General features: G+C 40.2%; 1 protein-coding gene across 1 annotated transcript in view; it reads right to left on the reverse strand.

The window, feature by feature from the left end:
• Positions 1 to 21,125, reverse strand: part of LOC140478634 (scavenger receptor cysteine-rich domain-containing protein DMBT1-like) — a 151,795-nt gene that overhangs the window by 105,571 nt on the left and 25,099 nt on the right. Inside the window, exons 6-8 of the mRNA XM_072571852.1 lie at positions 19,925 to 20,056; positions 17,035 to 17,121; positions 16,869 to 16,949 (exon numbers count right to left, since the gene is read on the reverse strand). Coding sequence (XP_072427953.1) covers positions 16,869 to 16,949; positions 17,035 to 17,121; positions 19,925 to 20,056 — 300 coding nt within the window. The remainder of the gene's footprint in view (positions 1 to 16,868; positions 16,950 to 17,034; positions 17,122 to 19,924; positions 20,057 to 21,125) is intronic.

The raw sequence follows: 21,125 nt of genomic DNA on the forward strand, positions 1-21,125 counted from the left end.
TGTTCGCAGGTAAAGGGACAGCTTGAAAATGGGAAGCCTTCAGAAATGAGATAATGAGAATCCAGAGAAAGTATATTCCTGTTAGGGTGAAAGGAAAGGTTGGTAGGTATAGGGAATTCTGGATGACTGAAGAAATTGAGTGTTTGGTTAAGAAAAAGAAGGAAGCATATGTAAGGTATAGACAGGATAGACTAAGTGAATCCTTCGAGTATAAAGGAAGTAGGAGTGTATACCTAAGAGGGAAATCAGGAGGGCAAAAAGGGGAAAAAGAGGACATCAGATGGCTTTAGCAAATAGAATTAAGGAGAATCCAGTGTTTTTTACAAATACATTAAAGACAAAAGGATAACTAGGGAGAGAATAGGGCCCCTCAAAGATCAGTAAAGTGGACTTTGTATGGAGCCGCAGAAAATGGGGGAGATACGAAAATGAGTATTTTGAATCATTGTGGAAAAGGATATGGAAGACATAGACTGTAGGGAAATAGATGGTGACATCTTGCAAAATGTCCAGATTACAGAGGAGGAAGTGCTGGATGTCTTGAAACTGGTAAAGGTGGATAAATCCCCAGGACCTGATCAGGTGTACCTGAGAACTCTGTGGGAAGCTAGGGAAGTGATTGCTGGGCCTTTTGCTGAGATATGTATCATCGATAGTCACAGGTGGGGTGCTGGAAGACTGGAGGTTGGCAAACGTGGTGCCACTGTTTAAGAAGGTGGTACAGATAAGCCAGGGACCTATAGACCAGTGAACCTGATGGTGGAGGGAATCCTGAGGGATAGGATGTACATGTATTTGGAAAGGTAAGGACTGATTAGGAATAGTCAACATGACTTTGTGCGTTGCAAATCATGTCTCTCAAACTTGATTTGAGTTTTTTGAAGTTGTAACAAAGAGGATTAATGAGGGCAGAGTGGTAGATGTGCTCTATATGCTCTTCAGTAAGGCATTTGACAAGGTTCCACACTGGAGACTGATTAGCAAGGTTAGGTCTCATGGAATACAGGGAGAACTAGCCATTTGGATACAGAACTGGCTCAAAACTAGAAGACAGAGGGTGGGGGTGGAGGGTTGTTTTTCAGACTGGAGGCCTGTGACCAGTGGAGTGCCACAAAGATTGGTGCTGGGTCCTCTATTTTTTGTCATTTTCATAAATAATTTGGATGTGAGCGTAAGGGGTACAGTTAGTAAGTTTGCAGATGACACCAAAATTGGAGGTGTAGTGGACAACGAAGACGTTTACATCAGATTACAACAGGATCTTGACCAGATGGGTCAATGGGCTGAGAAGTGGAGATGGATTTTAATTCAGATAAATGCGAGGTCCTGCATTTTGGGAAAGCAAGTCTTAGCAGGACTTATACACTTAATGGTAACGTCCTAGGAAGTGTTGCTGAACAAAGAGACCTTGGAGTGCAGGTTCATAGTTCCTTGAAGGTGGAGTCCCAGGTAGATAGTTTAGTGAAGAAGGCATTTGGTATGCTTTCCTTTATTGGTCAGAGTATTGAGGACAGGAGTTGGGAGGTCATGTTGCAGTTGTACAGGACATTGGATAAGCCACTGTTGGAATATTGCAATTCTGGTCTCCTTCCTATCGGAAAGATGTTGTGAAACTTGAAAGGGTTCAGAAAAGATTTACAAGGATGTTGTCAGGGTTGGAGGATTTGAGCTATAGGGAAAGGCTGAACAGACTGGGGCTGTTTTCCCTGGAGCGTCGGAGGCTGAGGGGTGACCTTATAGAGGTTTACAAAATTGAGGGGCATGGAGAGGGTAAATAGGCAAAGTCTTTTTTCTGGGGTCAGGGAGTCCAGAACTGGAGGGCATAAGTTTAGGGTGAAAGGGGAAAGATATGAAAGAGACCTAAGGAGTAACTTTTTCACACAAGGTGGTATGGGTATGGAATGAGCTGCCAGAGGAAGTGGTAGAGGCTTGTACATTGCAACATTTAAGAGGCATTTGGATGGGTATATGAATAGAAAGGGTTTGGAGGGATATGGACCAGGTGCTGGCAGGTGGGACTATATTGGGTTGGGATATCTGGTCGGTGTGGACAAGTTGGACCAAAGGTTCTGTTGCCATGCTGGACATCTCTATGACTCTGACTCTATTTCTTGATATTACTTGGAGTGAATAGAATTGGCTAAAGGCTGGGGATCACTGGAGGAGGCAGAGATGGATTGTCCACTCAATATTTCTGGCTGACAAATGCTTCAGCCTTGTCTTTTGCACAGATATGTTGGACTCTTCCATCATTAAGAATATGGATATGCATGGAATTTCCTCCTCCAGTGAGTTGCTTAATTGTCCACCACCATTCACAACTGACTGTTCATTTTTGACATCAAAGGACAAGAGTGTGGCAAGAGTGGACATTGAAAAACTGAAAAATGAAACTGCAGAAGTAGTAATGGTGAATAATGAAATGGCAAACAACTAATACATGTTGTTTGTATCAGTTTTCACAGTGGAAGACCTTAGTAGCATTCCAGTACTTCCATCAAATTGGGGTAGAGGTAAGCATAATGGTTATCATGAAGGTGAATGTGTTGAGGATGTTGAAGTGTTTGAAGAACTTTATACCTCCAGATCAGATGCATGACAATCCAGAGTTCGAAAGGACAGAGCTGAGGAGAAGGTTGAGGCATTGGTGGTGACCTTTTATGAATCACTAGGGTCAGGAAGGATCACTGTTGACTGGAAAATGCTTTATTTAATACACCAGCTTAAGAAGAGAGGGATCCAGAAGACAGAAAACTTTAGGCCAATTAGCTTTAGTCATTAGTAAGAATGTAAATAGACTATTAAGGATGATATTGCTGAGTATTTGGAAGTGAATGGCAAATATGATTGACAAAGCATGGCTTCATCACATAACAGTCACACTTGACAAATCTTTTAGAATTCTTTGGGGAAGTAACAAGCAAATTTGACAAAAGACAGCCAGTGAACTTGATCTCATCAGATTCCCCTAAGACTTTTGACAAGGTGCTGCAGACGAAGCTCTGAAATAAGATAAGGCAGAGATAGGTTCTTCATTTGTAAGAAGATCAAAAGTAATAGAAGAAGGCAGGGGAGTGGGATTGAGAAACATATCAGACATAATCGAATAGTACAGCAGAGTCAATTGGCTGAACGGTCTAATTCTGATTCTGTGACAGATGGTCTTGTAATCTGAAGAACATAGTTAATGCTGCACAATAGTCATTCAACCAATTTTGATTTCCATTGACCTGGGCAGGACTCCTTCCCATCTCACCGAAGTCAGCCCTTCAATAATTGAGTATCTTTGCCATTGCAAAAAACAATTCTAATGAAGGATTCCAGGACTGCTAGACTCCCAACAATCTGAAGAAACACTCAAAGGTCCTCTCTGGAAGTACGGAAAGTGCCCCTCTGGAATCTCTAAATTTAATTATTAAACTAACAGAGTCAGTATTGTCCCTCAAACTCAAAAATAACAGCTGTTATTTGAGAAAGTAAAGATATTTCTGCACTTTCTTTTTAAGCCACTGGAATGTTCTAGAGTTTCTGCAGCATGTAGGACTTAAAGACAAGGATCTTAGCTGACAATTTTATTAAAATTATCTCCAGCAGTGATTGGTTACTTAGATTGCTTAAATATTAAAATATTTGTTGTTGACTCTCTTGGTTCATCTTCATAGCTATGCTTTGAAACCCAGCTGGTAGCACAGAAAATCCCATTTATTTTTGAGTTGTGTTAACAGTATTTACCTAATGATCTGAACTGCTGGTGACAACAGCTTTGCAAGCTCGTGAGGTTGTTGTCATCAGCAATTGCTTATCTGAGCATCTATGGTTGCCACCTGGTACACAATCAAAACCTAAAATCTTTCTGCATTGAGGCTTGCAGCAACAGGACAAGCTTCGGTGAGCAGGCTGCAGAACATGGGGTTCACATACAGTACAAAGTGTGATTTCATTTTTACCCAGACTTTCAATAACAGTACAACACAAACAAATAGGAAATCTGCTTGGCAAACCATACAGTATCTTGTTTTTTTGAAGAAGGAAGGATTGAAAACCATAATCATGATTTAATTCCAGTTCCTACCTGTATTGAATGTGAATCCTTTTGATTTAAAAACACCTTCCATTTAAGTCATGTCTTTAACATACTGAAGTCTTCTAAGGTTTTTCAGACCGCATTCGTAAAACTATATCAACCACTGAAAGGAGACTATTTTCATTGAATAATGATTGGTGGATTAGTTGAGCAATTCATGTTCAGAGATTCTATATTGGACTTTTACAAATGTAAATTCTATTTACAATGGACAGATTTGTAGATTTTTCTTACTAACCTCTCAATGCAAACAATTTTAAGTAATATGGCTATAACTTAAATTTGATAGACTTTGTAAATCAATAATTTTGGATTGCTTGCTTTCCTTTATTTAGTATATCATCTTTTTAGTTGATTTGTGAGATGGAATTGCAGTTCCATTACTTTTCTTTGATTATAAGTTTGTCGTTCGTTCTGTGTCATTTTGTAAGAATCATAGCAATGCACCTTCATTAACTGCAATTCAAAATGCTGATGCACAGACTGATGTTTTCTCTACTAAAAGCTGTGTTGCCCAAATATATTGTAAATTAAATGAAACTTTTGGTACATTAGAAACATACTCCTTTGAGGAATTACTTATAAGAATCTCTCCTGTAATAGTTTGATTTCAAATTTGTGAACATTTTTGAGAAAACAACAATTCACACGTCTACATTAGTCTGCAGTGTCAAATTGAATTAGATTTTGTATGCTCAGGTGAGAGGATAACACCTCATTCACGGTTTCATTTGTTAAGCAACTTCACACCAGAGTTCAATTCTCATCACAATAACATGACATCTTTAGTAATTCACATTACACAATATGATAGAATAAGGTGCTCCTAACTAAAATTTTCCCAAAGTAAATTATAAAGGAAAATTGTAACATATAAAATTTGTACTCCAATTAAGTCAAATCATATTAAATCTTGCTCTGATTTTTATTTAGTTCTAAATCTAACTGTTATGATTTACCATTCTCCACATTTTAATTAGTAGATTTTTCATACTCTTCCTTAGAGCCTTTCCAACTGTAATGATTGCTAAATTGGTTGGATGGGACTTGTTATTTTTAACATCAAATTTTGTGCCACACCATTACCAATAAATAAATGACAAATGTAAGATTGTTTTTCATTAACCTTTTCCTCAATTCCACTCTTGTTCAGGTGATAGTCCTCACAACTCCATCTCCAATTTCATCAGATTCTGTTTCAAATTCCGCATCAGATGGAGGGAACAAATCTTTAAAAAAAGGAAGACAGGTTGACATAATAAACTTACTACTCTTAACTTATGTCCAAACATTACAAGTGCAATTTTCAAATAGCCCAGTCTAATCAATCACATAACAAATTAATAGTAAAGCAGTTAATACTATAATTCTACATATCTATGTACCCAATACTCACTCAACAAAGAATTATAATTGCTTTAACTGATACATTTAATGATTGTGTACTGTTGATCCCAATGAAAAGACCGGTAAACGATCGAAGGTCAGAAAGGAGGAATCACATTGGAATGCGAAACATCTGCAGTGTATTTTGGAAAATGTGGAAGAAGCATGGGAATTCAGTGCAGCAGGGGAAGAGGTGTGTTTACTTCCAAATAAATCTGTTGGACACTAACTTGGTGCTGTGTGGATTTTTTTAACTTTGTCCAAGCAAGTCCAATACCAGCACCTCCACATTTTGATTTTATTAGTTCATATTTGCAGGTAACAAATTAAAAGGCCAATAAGAAGTTTTTAATTTTTGTTTTTAAAAACTAAGTGAACAAAACAGAGATGCAGGGCCAGGAGATGCATTATACCTCCATGATGTGGGAGCTGGTTGATCCCATTTTGATTTGTAGTGAACACATCTGTAACAAGTGTTAATTACTTCAGGAAATGCAGCTCAGAGTTGATTAGTTGGAATCTGAGCTTTGACCACCACTACTCGTCAGGGAGGGAGAGACTTTACCTACATGCAGTGTTTCAGGAGGCAGTCACATGCTTATAATTTGGCAAAGAGGGCATAACTATAAGTGAGGCTCTCAAAGATATTCTAAAAGGTAGTGCTGAAGGAGCCTCAGCCTTTGAGCTTATCCAACAGGCTTGAGATTCTTACTTTCTGTATGGATGAGAGCAGAGTCTGTAGGAAGTATGAGCAAATTGATGATGATACAGAGAATCATTCAAGAGGAGGTGAAAAGACAAATGTTGTTCTAATCAGGGCTAGTATAGTCAGAGGAATGGTTACTGTTCTCGGTGGCCAGGATTAAGAGTCCCAAAGGTTGTGCTACCTGCCTGATGCGTGGATTCAGGATATCTCATTTGGGCTATAGAGGAACTTGGCTTGGGAAGGGAAAGATCCAGTTCTAAGTAACAATATTGATAGAAAGATTTGCTGAGGGAATATGACCTGGTGGGGCTAAATTAAAAAGCAGAACCAAATAGGTAATCATCTCATGATTATTAATTAGCCACAGCTAACTGGCATAGGCACATCTAGGTTCGAGATGTAAACATGTGGCTCCAAGATTGGTGTGGGAGAAATGGATATGAATTCATTGGTCATTGGCACAGTACTGGGGAAGGAGGGAACTGTTCTATTGGGATGAGCTCCACAATCATGCTGGGACCAGATCAATTGCATAACAAATGCTGTCGATAGAACGTTAGACTAAATAGTGAGGAGAGGAGTGGGGATTTGAGGAAATGTTTAAAGTATGGGGAGGCTCAGCAGAGATCATTAAAAGTTTCAAAAGTGTGCGAACACAGGAGTGTGGAAAAGCTCAGGAATCTAGCTTCAGGCACAAGAGATAAAGGGACAGCTATGAGGCGGGGTAGTCAACACAGGAGTCATTCTTAATTACAGTCTATGAAACAAGGTAAATGAGTTTGTAGCACAGATTGACCTTGGCTGGAAGGAAGCTGTGTGTATCATAGATGCAAGGCTGCAAAGATCTGGGCTGGAACTAAATATCCAATGATACGTGTCCGATTGAAGGGGCAGACAGATGGGGAGATGGGATGTAGCTGTCTTGTCAGTAAGAAATAAAATTTAATCAATAGCAGGAAGTGATATAAAGTTGGAAAGCAAAGAATTTGTATCTGAGGAACTACAATGGGATACAAACGCCCTGATGGGAGTGATAGGCAGTCCCCATTGCAGTACTCAGGATTTTGGCAGAAAATAAATCAGGAGATAAATAGGTACTATTGCAATAATCATGTGGAATATTCAACATGCTGGTGGCTTGGGAAAAACAGTTTCAGAAGAGATCTAAGGAAAACGAATTCTTGAAATGTGCATGAGATTTTTATTTGGAGCAGCACATGGAAAACCACATGAGAAAAATGGCAACTCTAGATTTGATGATGTGTTATGAGGCAGACTTGGTGAAGGAACCCCGAGTGGGAGCAGTAACCATGAAATGATAGAATTGACCATGCAGTTTGAGAGGGAGAAGCTGCAATCAGATGTAATGGTATTTGAATCAGAGTGGTGGTAGCTGCAAAGACCTGAGGAAAGATCTGCCCAGAATTGTTTGGAAGGGGATCCTAGTAGGGAAGATGGTGCAGCAGCAATGGCAGGAATTTCTGTTGGTAACTTAGGAGGCACAGCAGAAATTCTTCCCAAGGAAGAAGAAAGATACCAAAGGGGAGGACGATGCAAATTCAGCTGACATTGGAAGACAGGCATAGTATAAAAGAAAAAGAAAAAGAAAAAGCATATGATGTGGTGAAGATGAGAAAGCTTTGAAAAACTTGTTCAAGTGTCAGTTGCACTGATGATGTAGAAATGTTTCAGTTGTGGGAAGATAATAGGTTGTCCCATGAATAATATTACTATTTAATGTCAATGGTATGAGGGAGCAAACAAACATTCAAGTATAATAGTGGTGTCAAGATAATTAGCAAATTAAATATTGTAGAAATTAGAGAAACTGCTAGTGGACGTTGGCAGAGTAACTGAATTAGCAAAATGGCGGCAAGTAGAGTTTAGAGTGAGATTGTTTGAGGTGCAGGAGTAGGAAATAGAACACATGCAGAAATGTCTCTCCCACCATCCCCACTTCAGAGTGTAGGAATTCTGAAGCTGGTAACTCACCCCCCCCGCCCCCCCTGCCCCCGCCCCCGACTTCCCAATCCCTGACCACCATCTAGAAGGGGCAAGTGAAGACTGTAATGAAATACTTCCCGTGGGCCTGGATGACTGCAACTCTGAAACATTCAGAAATCTACACCATGTACCAGAAAAAATAGCCCACTTTATGGGCAACTGATACATCACCATCAACATTCATCCTCTTCACCAGTATGCGCTGGTAGCAGTGTTTACTATCTCCAGTACATGTATGTACCGTTCCAGCTAATATAGGCTCCTTTGAGAAAAAACTTCAAACTTGTGGCCCCTACCACTTAGGAGAACAAGGACAGCAGATCGATGGGAAAATCACCAGATGCAATTCCCTCTTCATCACACATCACACCATCATGATGTTAAATTATATCACCATTCCTTCTGTCACTGGGTCAAAATCCTGCAATTCCTTCCTTGTAGCATTGCAGATGTACAATTCCCTGTATACTTCAAAGGTTCACAAAGACATCTAATCACCGCCATGTTCATGTCACTTATGGGAAGGCAGCAAATATTGGCCTTACCACACATACATTCCACGTGATTAGATAGTGTTTGGAGTCATGCATGTGTGTCTTTGGATTGGCACATGTGCATACTTGTGGGGCTTAGGAAGCACTTTTGGTTATGTTTGCTGACACTAGCGTATGATCTTTATATGCTGCTTTACATTATGCAAGCGCTTTAAATGGTTCTAGCGAATGCAAATTGGAAGGGGAATTGAGATTGGAATACAGGAGAGGGGAATCAGGATCTGGGTTTTGTGAATGGAGGGTGGTGGGGATGCCAGCATAAAATCTCTCCCCCCTCCACCAATTCTCCCCTAACCCCATTCATCCTTACTCCCTCACTCTGTCCTCCCATCACTCCCATTTCTGCCACTGAAATTTGTTTCAAAGATGAATGCACTTACTGCGCATCTTCATTGCAATATTTGCAAATGATGCCACCAACACTTTCTAAATGATGATGTCATGTCTGGAATAACATGCAGACACATTTCTAGATGAACACACATGTTGCCCACAGTTGGGTATCAAAAAAAACTGCCTTAATCAATTCCTGATTCATTTCAATAATGAAACTATATGTGAAATTGTGAATTGCAGCCTCCTCCAATGCAAATATTACTGCACTGCAAATAATAATATGGTAGAAAATAAACACGCAAAACTAATGACCAAACCTAAATTCAGAGCTGAATTCATCTCAACCTTCTTCAACAGAAGTCTGCAGATTTCAATCTCTAGTCTGAGCACATAGGAAAATTGGCCATTCCTGTCCATCCCTTGCCATTTTTCTCAAGGTACTGGCTTGATTGACCTGATAGGTGTCTTTTGTTGTAATCTAAATCAACTAGGTTATTGACCAAAGGACATATGGAGAAAGTGAGGACTTAAGATGCTGGAGATCAGAGTCGAGAGTGTGCTGCTGGAAAAGCACGGCCGGTTAGGCAGCATCTGAGGAGCAGGAGAATCGACACTTTGGGCAGAAGCCCTTCATTGGGAATGTGGTTTGTGGGCCAAGGGAGCTGAGAGATAATTGGGAGGGGCATGGGGCTGAATCAAAGGAAGTTGAGAGTTCAATAGGTAGATGAAGGTTGCGGTGAAGGTGATAGATCAGAGAAGAAGGTGGGGCGGATAGATGGAAAGGAGGATGGACAGGTAGGACAGGTCAAGAGGACGGTGGAAGTTGCAATGCTGGATTGGGGATAAGATGTGGAAAGGGGAAATAAGGAAACCACATTGATCCCTCACCCGTGATTGATCCCGTGGACCTGACAAGAGAGTCATGGAGGGAATGGTCTTTATGGAATGAAGATCAGGTGGGGAGGGAAATATATTACTGATGGTGGGGTCTGTTTTTAGATGGCAGAAATGGTGGAAGATGATGCAATGCATCCGGAGGTTGGTGGGGTGGAAGGTGACGACCAGGGTGGGGGGGGGGTCTGTCCTTGTTGTCTTTGGAGGGTGGGGTTTATGGGTGGAGGTGCGGGAAGTGGATGAGATGTGCTAAAGGGCATCATGAAAAATGTGTGAGGGGAAATTGCGGTCTTTGAAGAAGGAGGCCATCTGCTTTGTTCTGTGGTGGAATTAGTCCTCCTGGGAGCAGATGCGGTGGAGGCAGAGGATTTGGCAATAAGGGATAGTGTTTTTACACAAGGAAGGCTGGGAGGAGGTCGCTGTGGGATTCGATGGGATTGCAGAAGATGCCAGTGTTAAATCGGTCACCGTTGATGGAGATGGAGAGGTCCAGGAAGGGCAAGGGGGTGTCCAAGATAGTCCAGATGAACTTAAGGTGTTAGTGAAGATGATGAACTGTTCAATCTCCTCATGTCATCAATGTAGCGGAGGAAAAAGTAGGGAGTGGTGCCGGTGCACTTACAGAAGATGGTCTGTTCGACATATCCAAAGAAGAGACAAGCATAGCTAGAGCTCATGCAAGTATCCATGGCTACCCCTTTCGTCTGGAGAAAGTGGGAACACTCAAAGGAGAAATTATTGAGAGTGAGGACCAGTTCAACTTAAAAACAGTCAGTGGAAGGGTACTAGTGGGGCCAACGGGAGAGGAAGAAACAGAGAGCTTGGAGGCCTTCGTCATGGCGGATAGATGTGTATAGGGACTGGAGAACTTAAAGAGTGACAACTGATCTGATTGAAATATTTAGGATTCTAAATGGTGTGACAAAGTTGATTTCAAATGGATTATTCATCTCTGGGTAATCATTTTGGAGGATGTACATAATGAGTTCACCTATTTTTCTCTCAATCATCTCTTTTTCAAAGCATTAAAACATAACACATTGCTAAGTTACAACACAATTCCAAAGCCATATAGAAGTACAAACCACATGTTTTATAATATTTTATTAAACAAATTACAAAACAGTTTACAAAAAACAGTTAACAGTTACAGCTGTATGCAACAGCAATTTTACAAGGGAGAGGAGCAGCAAAGCTAGGCCCCAAACCCTATCGTTCAATCACTTTGCAGGGAGATGAGGACAAATCTCAAATCCCAGTTCCACATATAAAAGACAGCGACAATGACATTGTACATGAGATAATATTGTTACATACAAAAGTGCAGACAATACAGAACCAGCAAGCCCCCGTTCCTCCCACCTTCCGACCAGACTAAGGCAGCCCATCCCTACACACCTTCCGGCTCTCGGTCCACCCCATGCCTCTTCCAGTTCTCGGTCCACCCTGACACACCTTTCGACCACCTCTAAAATCACATGTTTTATATTGCTGCTATTTCTTCAAGCTCCCTTAGTTAAGATTTAAGCCAATTAAAATACAAAATTATCTGGCTTCAAACAAAACTTCTATTTGAAAGTATCTTCTTATTTGATTCACTGTCAATCAAGAAATATCAAGGCTTTCTTCCAAAATGAATTTCTGGTAACCTGGGATCATAGGAGACATCTTACCTCAGAACATACATCTGCAGAAAAAGTCAAGATATGACACCAGTCTCCTGAATTAACCACACCAAAACAAAATATGTTATTAATACTTAACTCACCTGATCTTGACACACAACTGAACTGCAACTAATTGTTGTAAACTGAACTCAGTTCTCTCCTTAAATTCATTACTTATCAATGGATGATGCATCCATTTAAAAGAGTTGTTATGTCGAACTAGAAACAATCTTTGCTGAGAGTTAAATTTCTACCGAGGTCATCCATTTTCTTTAGCTAGCTCTATTATCATAAACAATGAAATAATTTAAAAGGCTGCAAGTTCTCCATGACTACATTCTCAATCCACTTTCTTGCCTCATTCATAGTCACACCCTCCAGTCTGACCAAGGACCAAATTAGATGATACTCTCCTAAGAGATGTGACTGCCTCCCAAAGCAAAGTGTCCAAGTAACTCTCCCCCTCACTGATTTGTGTCACAGTTTCTGCAGCTCAACCTTCAGTTGAAATGCACTAAGCCAAAGTTCCTTCAGCTACATTGTGCTTCATAGAAACTTGCATCCCTTGGATTACATTGGTGTGCCCAGTATCCACATACTGCACCATCACATTTCACCTGTTCTGCCATTTTAATAGGAAACCCACGCAGACACGGGGAGAACGTGCAAACTCCACACAGTCAGTCACCTGAGGCGGGAATTGACCCCTGGTCTCTGGCACTGTGAGGCAGCAGTGCTAACCACTGTGCCACCGTGCTGCCCACAGGTGGCACAGTGGTTAGCACAGATGTATGACAGGACATGCTGAAGCTTGACCATTGATTTGGCCAGGATGCATCCATCTCTGAACTCAATTAAGCTTACTTAATTAATCTTACTGATGAACTTTTAAGTGGTGTCACTAATCCTACCAGTTCTTTTATCCTTAATTGAATCAATACTCCGCCCTCTTCATTTTTTGAAATTCCTGGTCAAAATAAAGAGAGAATATTCAGGTGTCAATCAAATAAAATTAACCATCTTTTGTAAAACTCATTACTAGTGAAAAAAATCTTGCAACTACACAACTAATTTGAATTCTGAAAAATAAATAAGAAATGTTTCCCTCACGAATTAATGACAGTTTATCTGAGACCTCACAATTGAATTGCTTGGTCAACTCTGAAGTCATGGACAGCAGCAGCTCTTTTATGACAACTCCTTAATTATTACTGTCACACTCTTTCATGAGGTCCCTGTGAAATGCAGTTACTTGTTTGCATATTTACTTGGTCATTCTCTTACTCATCAAACTCCCATCGTGACACTCAGTCTCAAGCTGAAATCATGACAAAACTGGCAGATATCATCATTGTATGGTCATAACCAAGGCTTAGAAATGCAATAAGAAAGAAGTAAATCTACACCAGAATAAATTAAAAGTCAACAATATTTCATAGCAACCAAATTTTTTTTCCATCTTTTCATTGGATTTGGATCTCTGGCAAGGCCAGTAGCTGTTCTCCATTCCAAAATTGTTTGAATTGATTGCCCATTGAGTTAAGAGGACTTGTATGATTAGGAGTAGGAAGACCTCCTTCACTTGGCAGATATATCAATAACTAGTGTGATGAAATATTTCTAATATACATCATACAAAATTAATCTTTGATCTTGGATTTTGGTCTGTGTATGGGGTGAGTTTAATTATTAATTGTCAGTTTTTCTGGAGCTACAATTGTTTCAAAACAGTACATGATAATGGGAATTTGTCTGCATTATGAGAGATTATATTACCGTGTGGAAACAGGCCCTTCGGCCCAACAAGTCCACACCGACCCGCCGAAGCGCAACCCACCCATACCCCTACATTTACCCCTTACCTAACACTACGGGCAATTTAGCATGGCCAATTCACCTGACCTGCGCATCTTTGGACTGTGGGAGGAAACCCACGCAGACACGGGGAGAACGTGCAAACTCCACACAGTCAGTCGCCTGAGGCGGGAATTGACCCCGGGTCTCTGGCGCTGTGAGGCAGCACGGTGGCACAGTGGTTAGCACAGATGTATGACAGGACATGCTGAAGCTTAACCATTGATTTGGCCAGGATGTATCCATCTCTGAGCTCAATGTCAAGATGATTATCTGTGATTTGATGTCAGAGCAATAGTGATACCAATTAAGATGTTCTTTATTGATTGGAAAGTGTTTGGGAGAATCCTGCAGTCATGAAGTCTCTATAAGGATGTAATTCTATTTTCTTGTTGAAGCATTAATTGAAAGAACTGGACAGTGTGGGTAAAGCAAAACATCTATCAGATCCTTTCTGATGAATTTCACCCCAGTGATTCTTCAGTTATCAATTGTATTTCTTCACAGTTTTGCTTTTTCATGTCTCAAATAAATTACATTTAATGTTTCTGGGTTAACAGCAATATTATGAGTATATCAAAGTCACAAGTCACACAACCCGGTTATAGTCCAACAGTTTATTTGAAATCACAAGCTTTTGAAGCACTGCTCCTTTGTCAAGTGAAGGCACTTCACCTGATGAAGGAGAAGCACTCTGAAAACTTCTGATTCTAAATAAACCTGTTGGACTTCAACCTGGGGTCGTTTGACTTCTGACTTTGTCCACCTCAGTCTCACACCAGCATCTTCACATCATCAGTATATCAGAGAATTATATTATGTTGCACAGTGGAATGTTTGTGATGAGCTGTTGTTCAAATTAAAATAGAATTCATTGATTTTTTTTCAAAGCCCTGTATCAAGATAAAGCTGAATGGAATAATACAAGTTTTCTTCTTTTGCTGTGCTGGAGATTCTTCTACATAAATCTCACATTGGTTTTGGGAATGTTCAACCTCAGATAGTTATGGTAGTCAATTACAGCCAATTATTAAACAACATTTAGTTATAATTTGCTTACAAATCTACCTCTGAGCACGAAGGACCAGATTCAAGTCCCACCTGATTATCACACGTCCAAAAAGGCAGATTAAAAAATGGACAAATCAATATGGATTGCAAATTTTGGTCAAATATCATTTATTTCATTTGTATGCAATACATGTGGAAATATTGAAACATAAATCTAAATAAAGAACTGAATTAATATTTCTGCATTGGTCAAGCAATTGAAACGTATTTTTATTTTCCTATCTTGGACCTTTATGAATGTAAATGCGAACCACAAAAGGCAGTTTTATATCTCTCTCACACCACCACCTCTCCCCATGCAAACAGTTTTCATTGATCCAACTGTAACAATGATAAAATGCAACTTCATGCCAAGTAATTTTCTTGTCTTTTTTCAAATCAGTAACCATGATTCATTAACTGAACAAACTCTGTTTGCTGCAAAAGTAAGTTATTATCTCACATTTGTTTGATGGAAATGCAGTTCTACTTCTGCTGTTTGTCATTCATTCAGCGTCACTCCATAAGATTCATGATGCTAGTTCTTCATGATCTGCAACTGTAAGTGTTGATGTTGAGGCTGATATTTTCTATCCCAAGTATTGTTTTGCCAGTCAATTTTGGAAAGGGAGGAAAGTTCTCAGATGTTTTAGATACTACTTATTCATTTCTGAGAGAAATATGTAAGAATCAGTCCTTAAACAGATAGAATTCAAGGTTGTGAACAATTTAAAAGCAAACAATTCAATTGGATCAATAGACTACTCTACAGCATAGAACTGAATTACACTTAATATACTCAGTATGAAAGATCATTTTTCATTTACTATTTCATTCATTTAGCTAGTTTGCAACTGCTGCACATAGTCATTGCAGTAACATTACATACTTCATTCAATAGTGAAACATGATTAACCAATGTGGGTTTTTTAAAAAATCAGTAATGCAATGATGAAAGTCAAACCAGCTCCTTCTCAAATTATTGAATATCATCATATTCTCTTCCAAATTCAGTACCAAATGAAGCAAATGAATCTAAAAGAAAAGAAAAATAGGCAGGTGTTATGAACTTATTACACTTAAGTCCCAAATTAACCAGTTTTGTTTACTGACATTTTAGGAATCCAGTGCATTGCCATTTGGTTCATTATCAATTAAAACTGCTCCATGTAGTCATTCAGCCATCACTGACTCAACAAAAATATATAACTATTTTAATTGAGAAACTTAATTACCAAGTGTTGTGGATTCTTTAGAAACCTACTTAAGACTTCTAAATAAAAGATTGTGTGTGTAAAAATGGGAATAGCTTAAAGGAAAATGCATGGCCTGAGGACCTTTCTGTTGATTTGAAAAAAAATTAATATTTATTTCTAATTGCTGAGCACGTTAGCAATTTGTGTATTTTCCATTACCAACATTTCAAACAGCCTTAACATATCATCGAGTCAGAGTTGTACTGCACGGAAACAGGCTCTTCAGTCCAACTCATCTGTGCTGACCAGATATCCTAAATTAACCCAGCCCCATTTTCTAGCACTTGGCCCATATCCCTCCAGACCCTTCCTATTCATGTACCCAGCCAACTGTCTTTTAAATGTTGTATCAGCCTCCACCACTTCCACTAGCAGCTCATTCCATAAAAGTGTGAAAAAGTTGCCCCTTAAGTCCCTTCGAAATCTTTCCTGTCTTACCCTCAACTTTTGCCCTCTCATTCTAGACTCTCCCAACAGCTTGTCTATTTACCCTATCCATGCCCCTCATGACTTTATAAACCTCTATAAGGTCAACCCTCAGCACCGACGCTCCAGGGAAAACAGCCCCAGCCTATTCAGGCTCTCCCTACAAGTGTCATTTAAAGGTGCAGAACTTGCTCATGGAGCCACTCTCTATATTTCTTTTGTTTCTTCGGAACACTGAACAGAAGAACACATGGAACATTTATACTTATATGGACAAAAAAATGCAGTTTCAACTATCAGTTTCAACAGTCCAAAAACTACCAAATGAATTGTCTAACAGTGAATTTGTCTGACGCTCATCACAATGCATATTGATATGTGAATAAAATCATCCTTCCATCTACTGAGGGTGACAAATAATGATGCAATGTCTCTTGAACCATACTGCCAGTGTGCTTCAGTTGAAAGATATACAATTTCAGTTAACACTCATACGTTATATTGGATTTAAGTTAATGAGTGACTTCAAGCTAAAAAAAAACTCGATTACTAATATAGTAGCTTAACTATGATGGGATTATTTTGTTTTGTCTTGCTCTCCACTGGGAATTTGTGCTGGAATGGTGTGAGAGAGGGTGCACACTGGCCAACCTTGCAAATGTATATCGTCACCCTCCTGTAGCTCACTTCCTGCATAATATTCCAGTTTCAGTGAACTGCTAGATTGGATATCTGTAAATGGAAAACATTGGAAAATTAAAATTAACATTCCACTTAAATGTAATGTGTCATGTGCATAAATCTCAAAGATAATTACCTGGTCCTGTTCCAAGGTTGTGAATCTCAATCTCTTCATAAGCAGGCTCAGGAAAGCTACTGTCAGGATATTGTGTCTTTCCGTAGCCTGTGAAACCAAGAATGCCAGATTATACATAGACATGTGTCAAAAGTTATATCAACCTCTAATACCTGCTTTCCAACCTCCATTTTTCTTTATCGTTTCCTGGAAACCTCTCACATAACCTTTGACATTACATTCACTGAACCCTGAAGGATGCTATGCCCTCAAGAAATTTCTGCACCCGTATGTCAATATGTATTTGTCTTGGCAATTAAGTGTAATCATTCATAAAATCCATGGTCATTTTGAAGACAGTAATGTGATTTAAACCTTCCTAAAACCATAACCTGCTGACTCCAAACTTCCTCAATACAATTATTGGACAGAAACATTTCTCACGCTCTATGCATAAAAATATCATTCATTTCAGATTGCAGAGGATTAAGGTTCAGCCTAATATTGAGTCAGGACTGTGACAGAGTAATCTTCACTTGCTTGAAAGGATACAGACCCAACAACACTCAAGAAGAATGTTATTGGAGTTGCAGCCAGGCAACAGTGTCTCAACCTCACTTTGAGGATACACGCCATTGCATTATCTGGCACTGGATCTGCGGCAGGTGGTGAAGGAACCAACAAGAGGAAAAAGCATACTTGACCTCATCCTTACTAATCTGCTGTCTGCTGAAGCATCTGTCCATGACAGTGTAGGTAAAAGTGACCACAGCACCGTCCTTGTGGAGATGAAGTCCCGCCTTCACATTGAGAATAATCTCCATTTACTGTGCTAAATGGGGCAGACTTTGAATTGATCTAGCAGCTCAAGACTGGGCATCCATGAAGCACTGCGGGCCATCAACAGCAGCAGAACTGTACTCCAGCACAATCTACAACCTCATGGACTGTCATATCCCCCACTCAACTATTACATCAAGTCAGTGGATCAACCCTGGTTCAATGGAGAGTGCAAGATGGCATGCCAGGAACAGCCTCAGGCATACCTAAAAATGAGGTGTCAAAAAATGAAGCTAACAAACAGGACAACTTGCATGCCAAATGGCATAAACAGCAAGTGATTGATAAAGCTAAATGAATCCACAATCAATTAATCAGATTTAAGCTCTATAGTCCTTCCACATCCAGTCATGAATAGTCATGGACAATCAAACAACTCACTGGAGTAAGTGGCTCCACAAATATCCCCATCCTCAATGATGGAGGTGTCTAGCACATTAGTGCAAAAGATAAGGCTGATGAGTTCGCAACAAGCTTCAGTCAGAAGTAACGAGCGGATGATCTGTCTCAGGCTCCTCCAGTGCTCTCCAGTATCACAAATACCAGTCCCAAGCCAATTTGATTCACTCATTGGAGTGATCTGGTTAGATCTCATTGAATACAGGGAGAACTAGCCATTTGGATACAGAACTAGCTCAAAGGTAGAAGACAGAAGATGGTAGTGGAGGGCTGTTTTTCGGTTATGGAGGCCTGTGACCAGTGGAGTGCCACAAGGATCGGTGCTGGGTCGTCTACTTTTTGTCATTTATACTATTGATTTGGATGCGAGCATAAGAGGTACAGTTAGTAAGTTTGCAGATGACACCAAAATTGGAGGTGTAGTGGACAGCAAAGAGGCTTACCTCACATTACAACAGGATCTTGACCAGATGGGCCAATGGGCTGAGAAGTGGAGATGTGGAGTTTAATTCAAATAAATGCAAAGTGCTGCATTTTGGGAAAGCAAATCTTAGCAGGACTTATACACTTAATGGTAAGGTCCCAAAGAGTGTTGCTGAACAAAGAGACCTTGGAATGCAGGTTCATAGCTCCTTGAAAGTGGAGTCACAGGTAGATAGGATAGTGAAGAAGGTGTTTGGTACGCTTTCCTTTATTGGTCTGAGTATTGAGTACAGGAGTTGGAAGGTCATGTTGCGATTGTAAAGGACATTGGTTAGGCCACTGTTGGAATATTGCGTGCAATTCTGGTCTCCTTCCTATCGGAAAGATGTTGTGAAACTTGAAAGGGTTCTGAAAAGATCTACAAGGATGTTGCCAGGGTTGGAGGATCTGAGCTATAGAGAAAGGCTGAACAGGCTGGGGCTGCTTTCCCTGGAACGTCAATGGCTGAGTGGTGAGCTTATAGAGGTTTCCAAAATTATGAGAGGCATGGTTAGGGTAAATAGGCAAAGTCTTTTTCCTGGGGTTGTTGAGTCCAGAACTCGAGGGCATAGGTTTAGGGTAAGAGGGGAAAGATATAAAAGAAACCGTAGGGGCAACTTTTTCACATAGAGGGTGGTACATGTATGGCATGAGCTGCCAGAGGAAGTGGTAGAGGCTGGTACAATTGCAACTTATAAGAGGCATTTGGATGGGTATATGAATAGGAAAGGCTTGGAGGGATATGGGCCAGCTTCAGGCAGATGGGACTAGATTGGGTTGGGATATCTGGTCAGCATGGATGGGTTGGACTGACGGGTCTGTTTCCATGCTGTACAACTCTATGACTCTAATTTCTCTGACAGGTCTGAGAATGAAGATAGCCTGTTAACTATCCCATTTGCCTCATCTTTGTGCCAATCAGGCTCCAACAAATCAGTACCCACTTCTCATGTTGTGTTAAATGCAAACTCTTCAAGTCTGTTTCTTGTGCCCTCGTCTGATGAGTGCAAGATAAAAAGTTTCAAATGCTGGTGTCTTTTCAACAATGTTTAAGTAAAATTCTCTGATTGTCTAATGTCCTTGCGTCTTTTCTCTAACTAACTTGTGACCACATCCTTCCTGCAAACTGTAAGCATTGTAGAATGGCAAGATTAGCAGGAATCAACCATAATAATTCTGGGGCAGAGCTTTTAAGATTAAATTAACCAACCTTTCTGAAAGCCTCCCTGTAATTCTGCAGCCAAAGCAATTGACACAGCAATCAAAAGAATAACAAAAATACAAGGGATGATGAAGAGAGGGATTCTTTGCTGGTTGAAAGGCACTGTGACTTCTTGATGGCCTGTAATTAAAAACAATTAATTGTCAGTGAAACTGGACAAGAAGCACGTAATCTGGTAGGTTCTCTGTTATTGCATTCGTTGTTACAATTACTTAGATGTATAAGTTCAATTCTGATTCAGTAGGGTACTCAATCTGAATCTTGCACTTTCCATTTCTTGAACAACATTTGATCATAACCTGGTGTTAGGCACCAATTGCACAAAGTAGAAATTTTTGGAAATACAGCAGGTTGTAGCATGGATGGGGAAATAATGTAAAAATACAACTTCAGTGTGAAGAAAAAGATATATATTAAAGATTAAAGCTGACTTCTAGAGAGCTGACAAAGTAAATGGGGCGGCACAGTTACTCAGTGAGATTAGACTAGATTAGATTCCCTACAGTATGGAAACAGGCCTTTCAGCCCCACAAGTCCAGATTGAACCCTCCGAAGAGTAACCTACCCCACCCATTCCCCTACCCTGTGTTTCTCCCTGACTAATGCACCTAACGCTATGTGCAATTTAGCATGGTCAATTCACCTGACCTGCACATCTTTGGACTGTGGGAGGAAACTGGAGCACCAGGAGGAAACCCACGCAGACACGGGGAGAATGTGCAAACTCCACACAATAACTCAGGCCCTGGCACCGTGAGGCAGCAGTTCGCATTGCTACCTCACAGTAACAGGGACCCACGTTTGATTCCAGACTTGGGCGACTATTTGTGAGGAGTTTGCACGTTCTCACAGTGTCTGTGTAGGTTTCCTCCAGGAGCTCTGGTTTCCTCCTACAGTCCAAAGATGTGCGGGTCAGGTGAATTGGCCATGCTAAATTGTCCATAGCATTACATGCATTAATCAGAGGGAAATAAGTCTGGGTAGATTGCTCTTTGGAGGGTCGGTGTGGACTTGCTGTGCCAAAGGGCCTGTTTCCATACTGTAGGGAATCTAATCAAAATGTTGCAGAAGACAGAGAAACCTCAAAATGGTAAATTAATTGAATAGTGGCAAATAGAACTCTTATGGGTCTGGATTCAGTCATACACCTTGGACATTTGATTTGTAGATTTCATTTATAGATTAGAGT

This window comes from Chiloscyllium punctatum, chromosome 6 (genome assembly GCF_047496795.1).
Source record: "Chiloscyllium punctatum isolate Juve2018m chromosome 6, sChiPun1.3, whole genome shotgun sequence".
In the NCBI taxonomy this organism is placed as follows: Eukaryota; Metazoa; Chordata; class Chondrichthyes; order Orectolobiformes; family Hemiscylliidae; genus Chiloscyllium; species Chiloscyllium punctatum.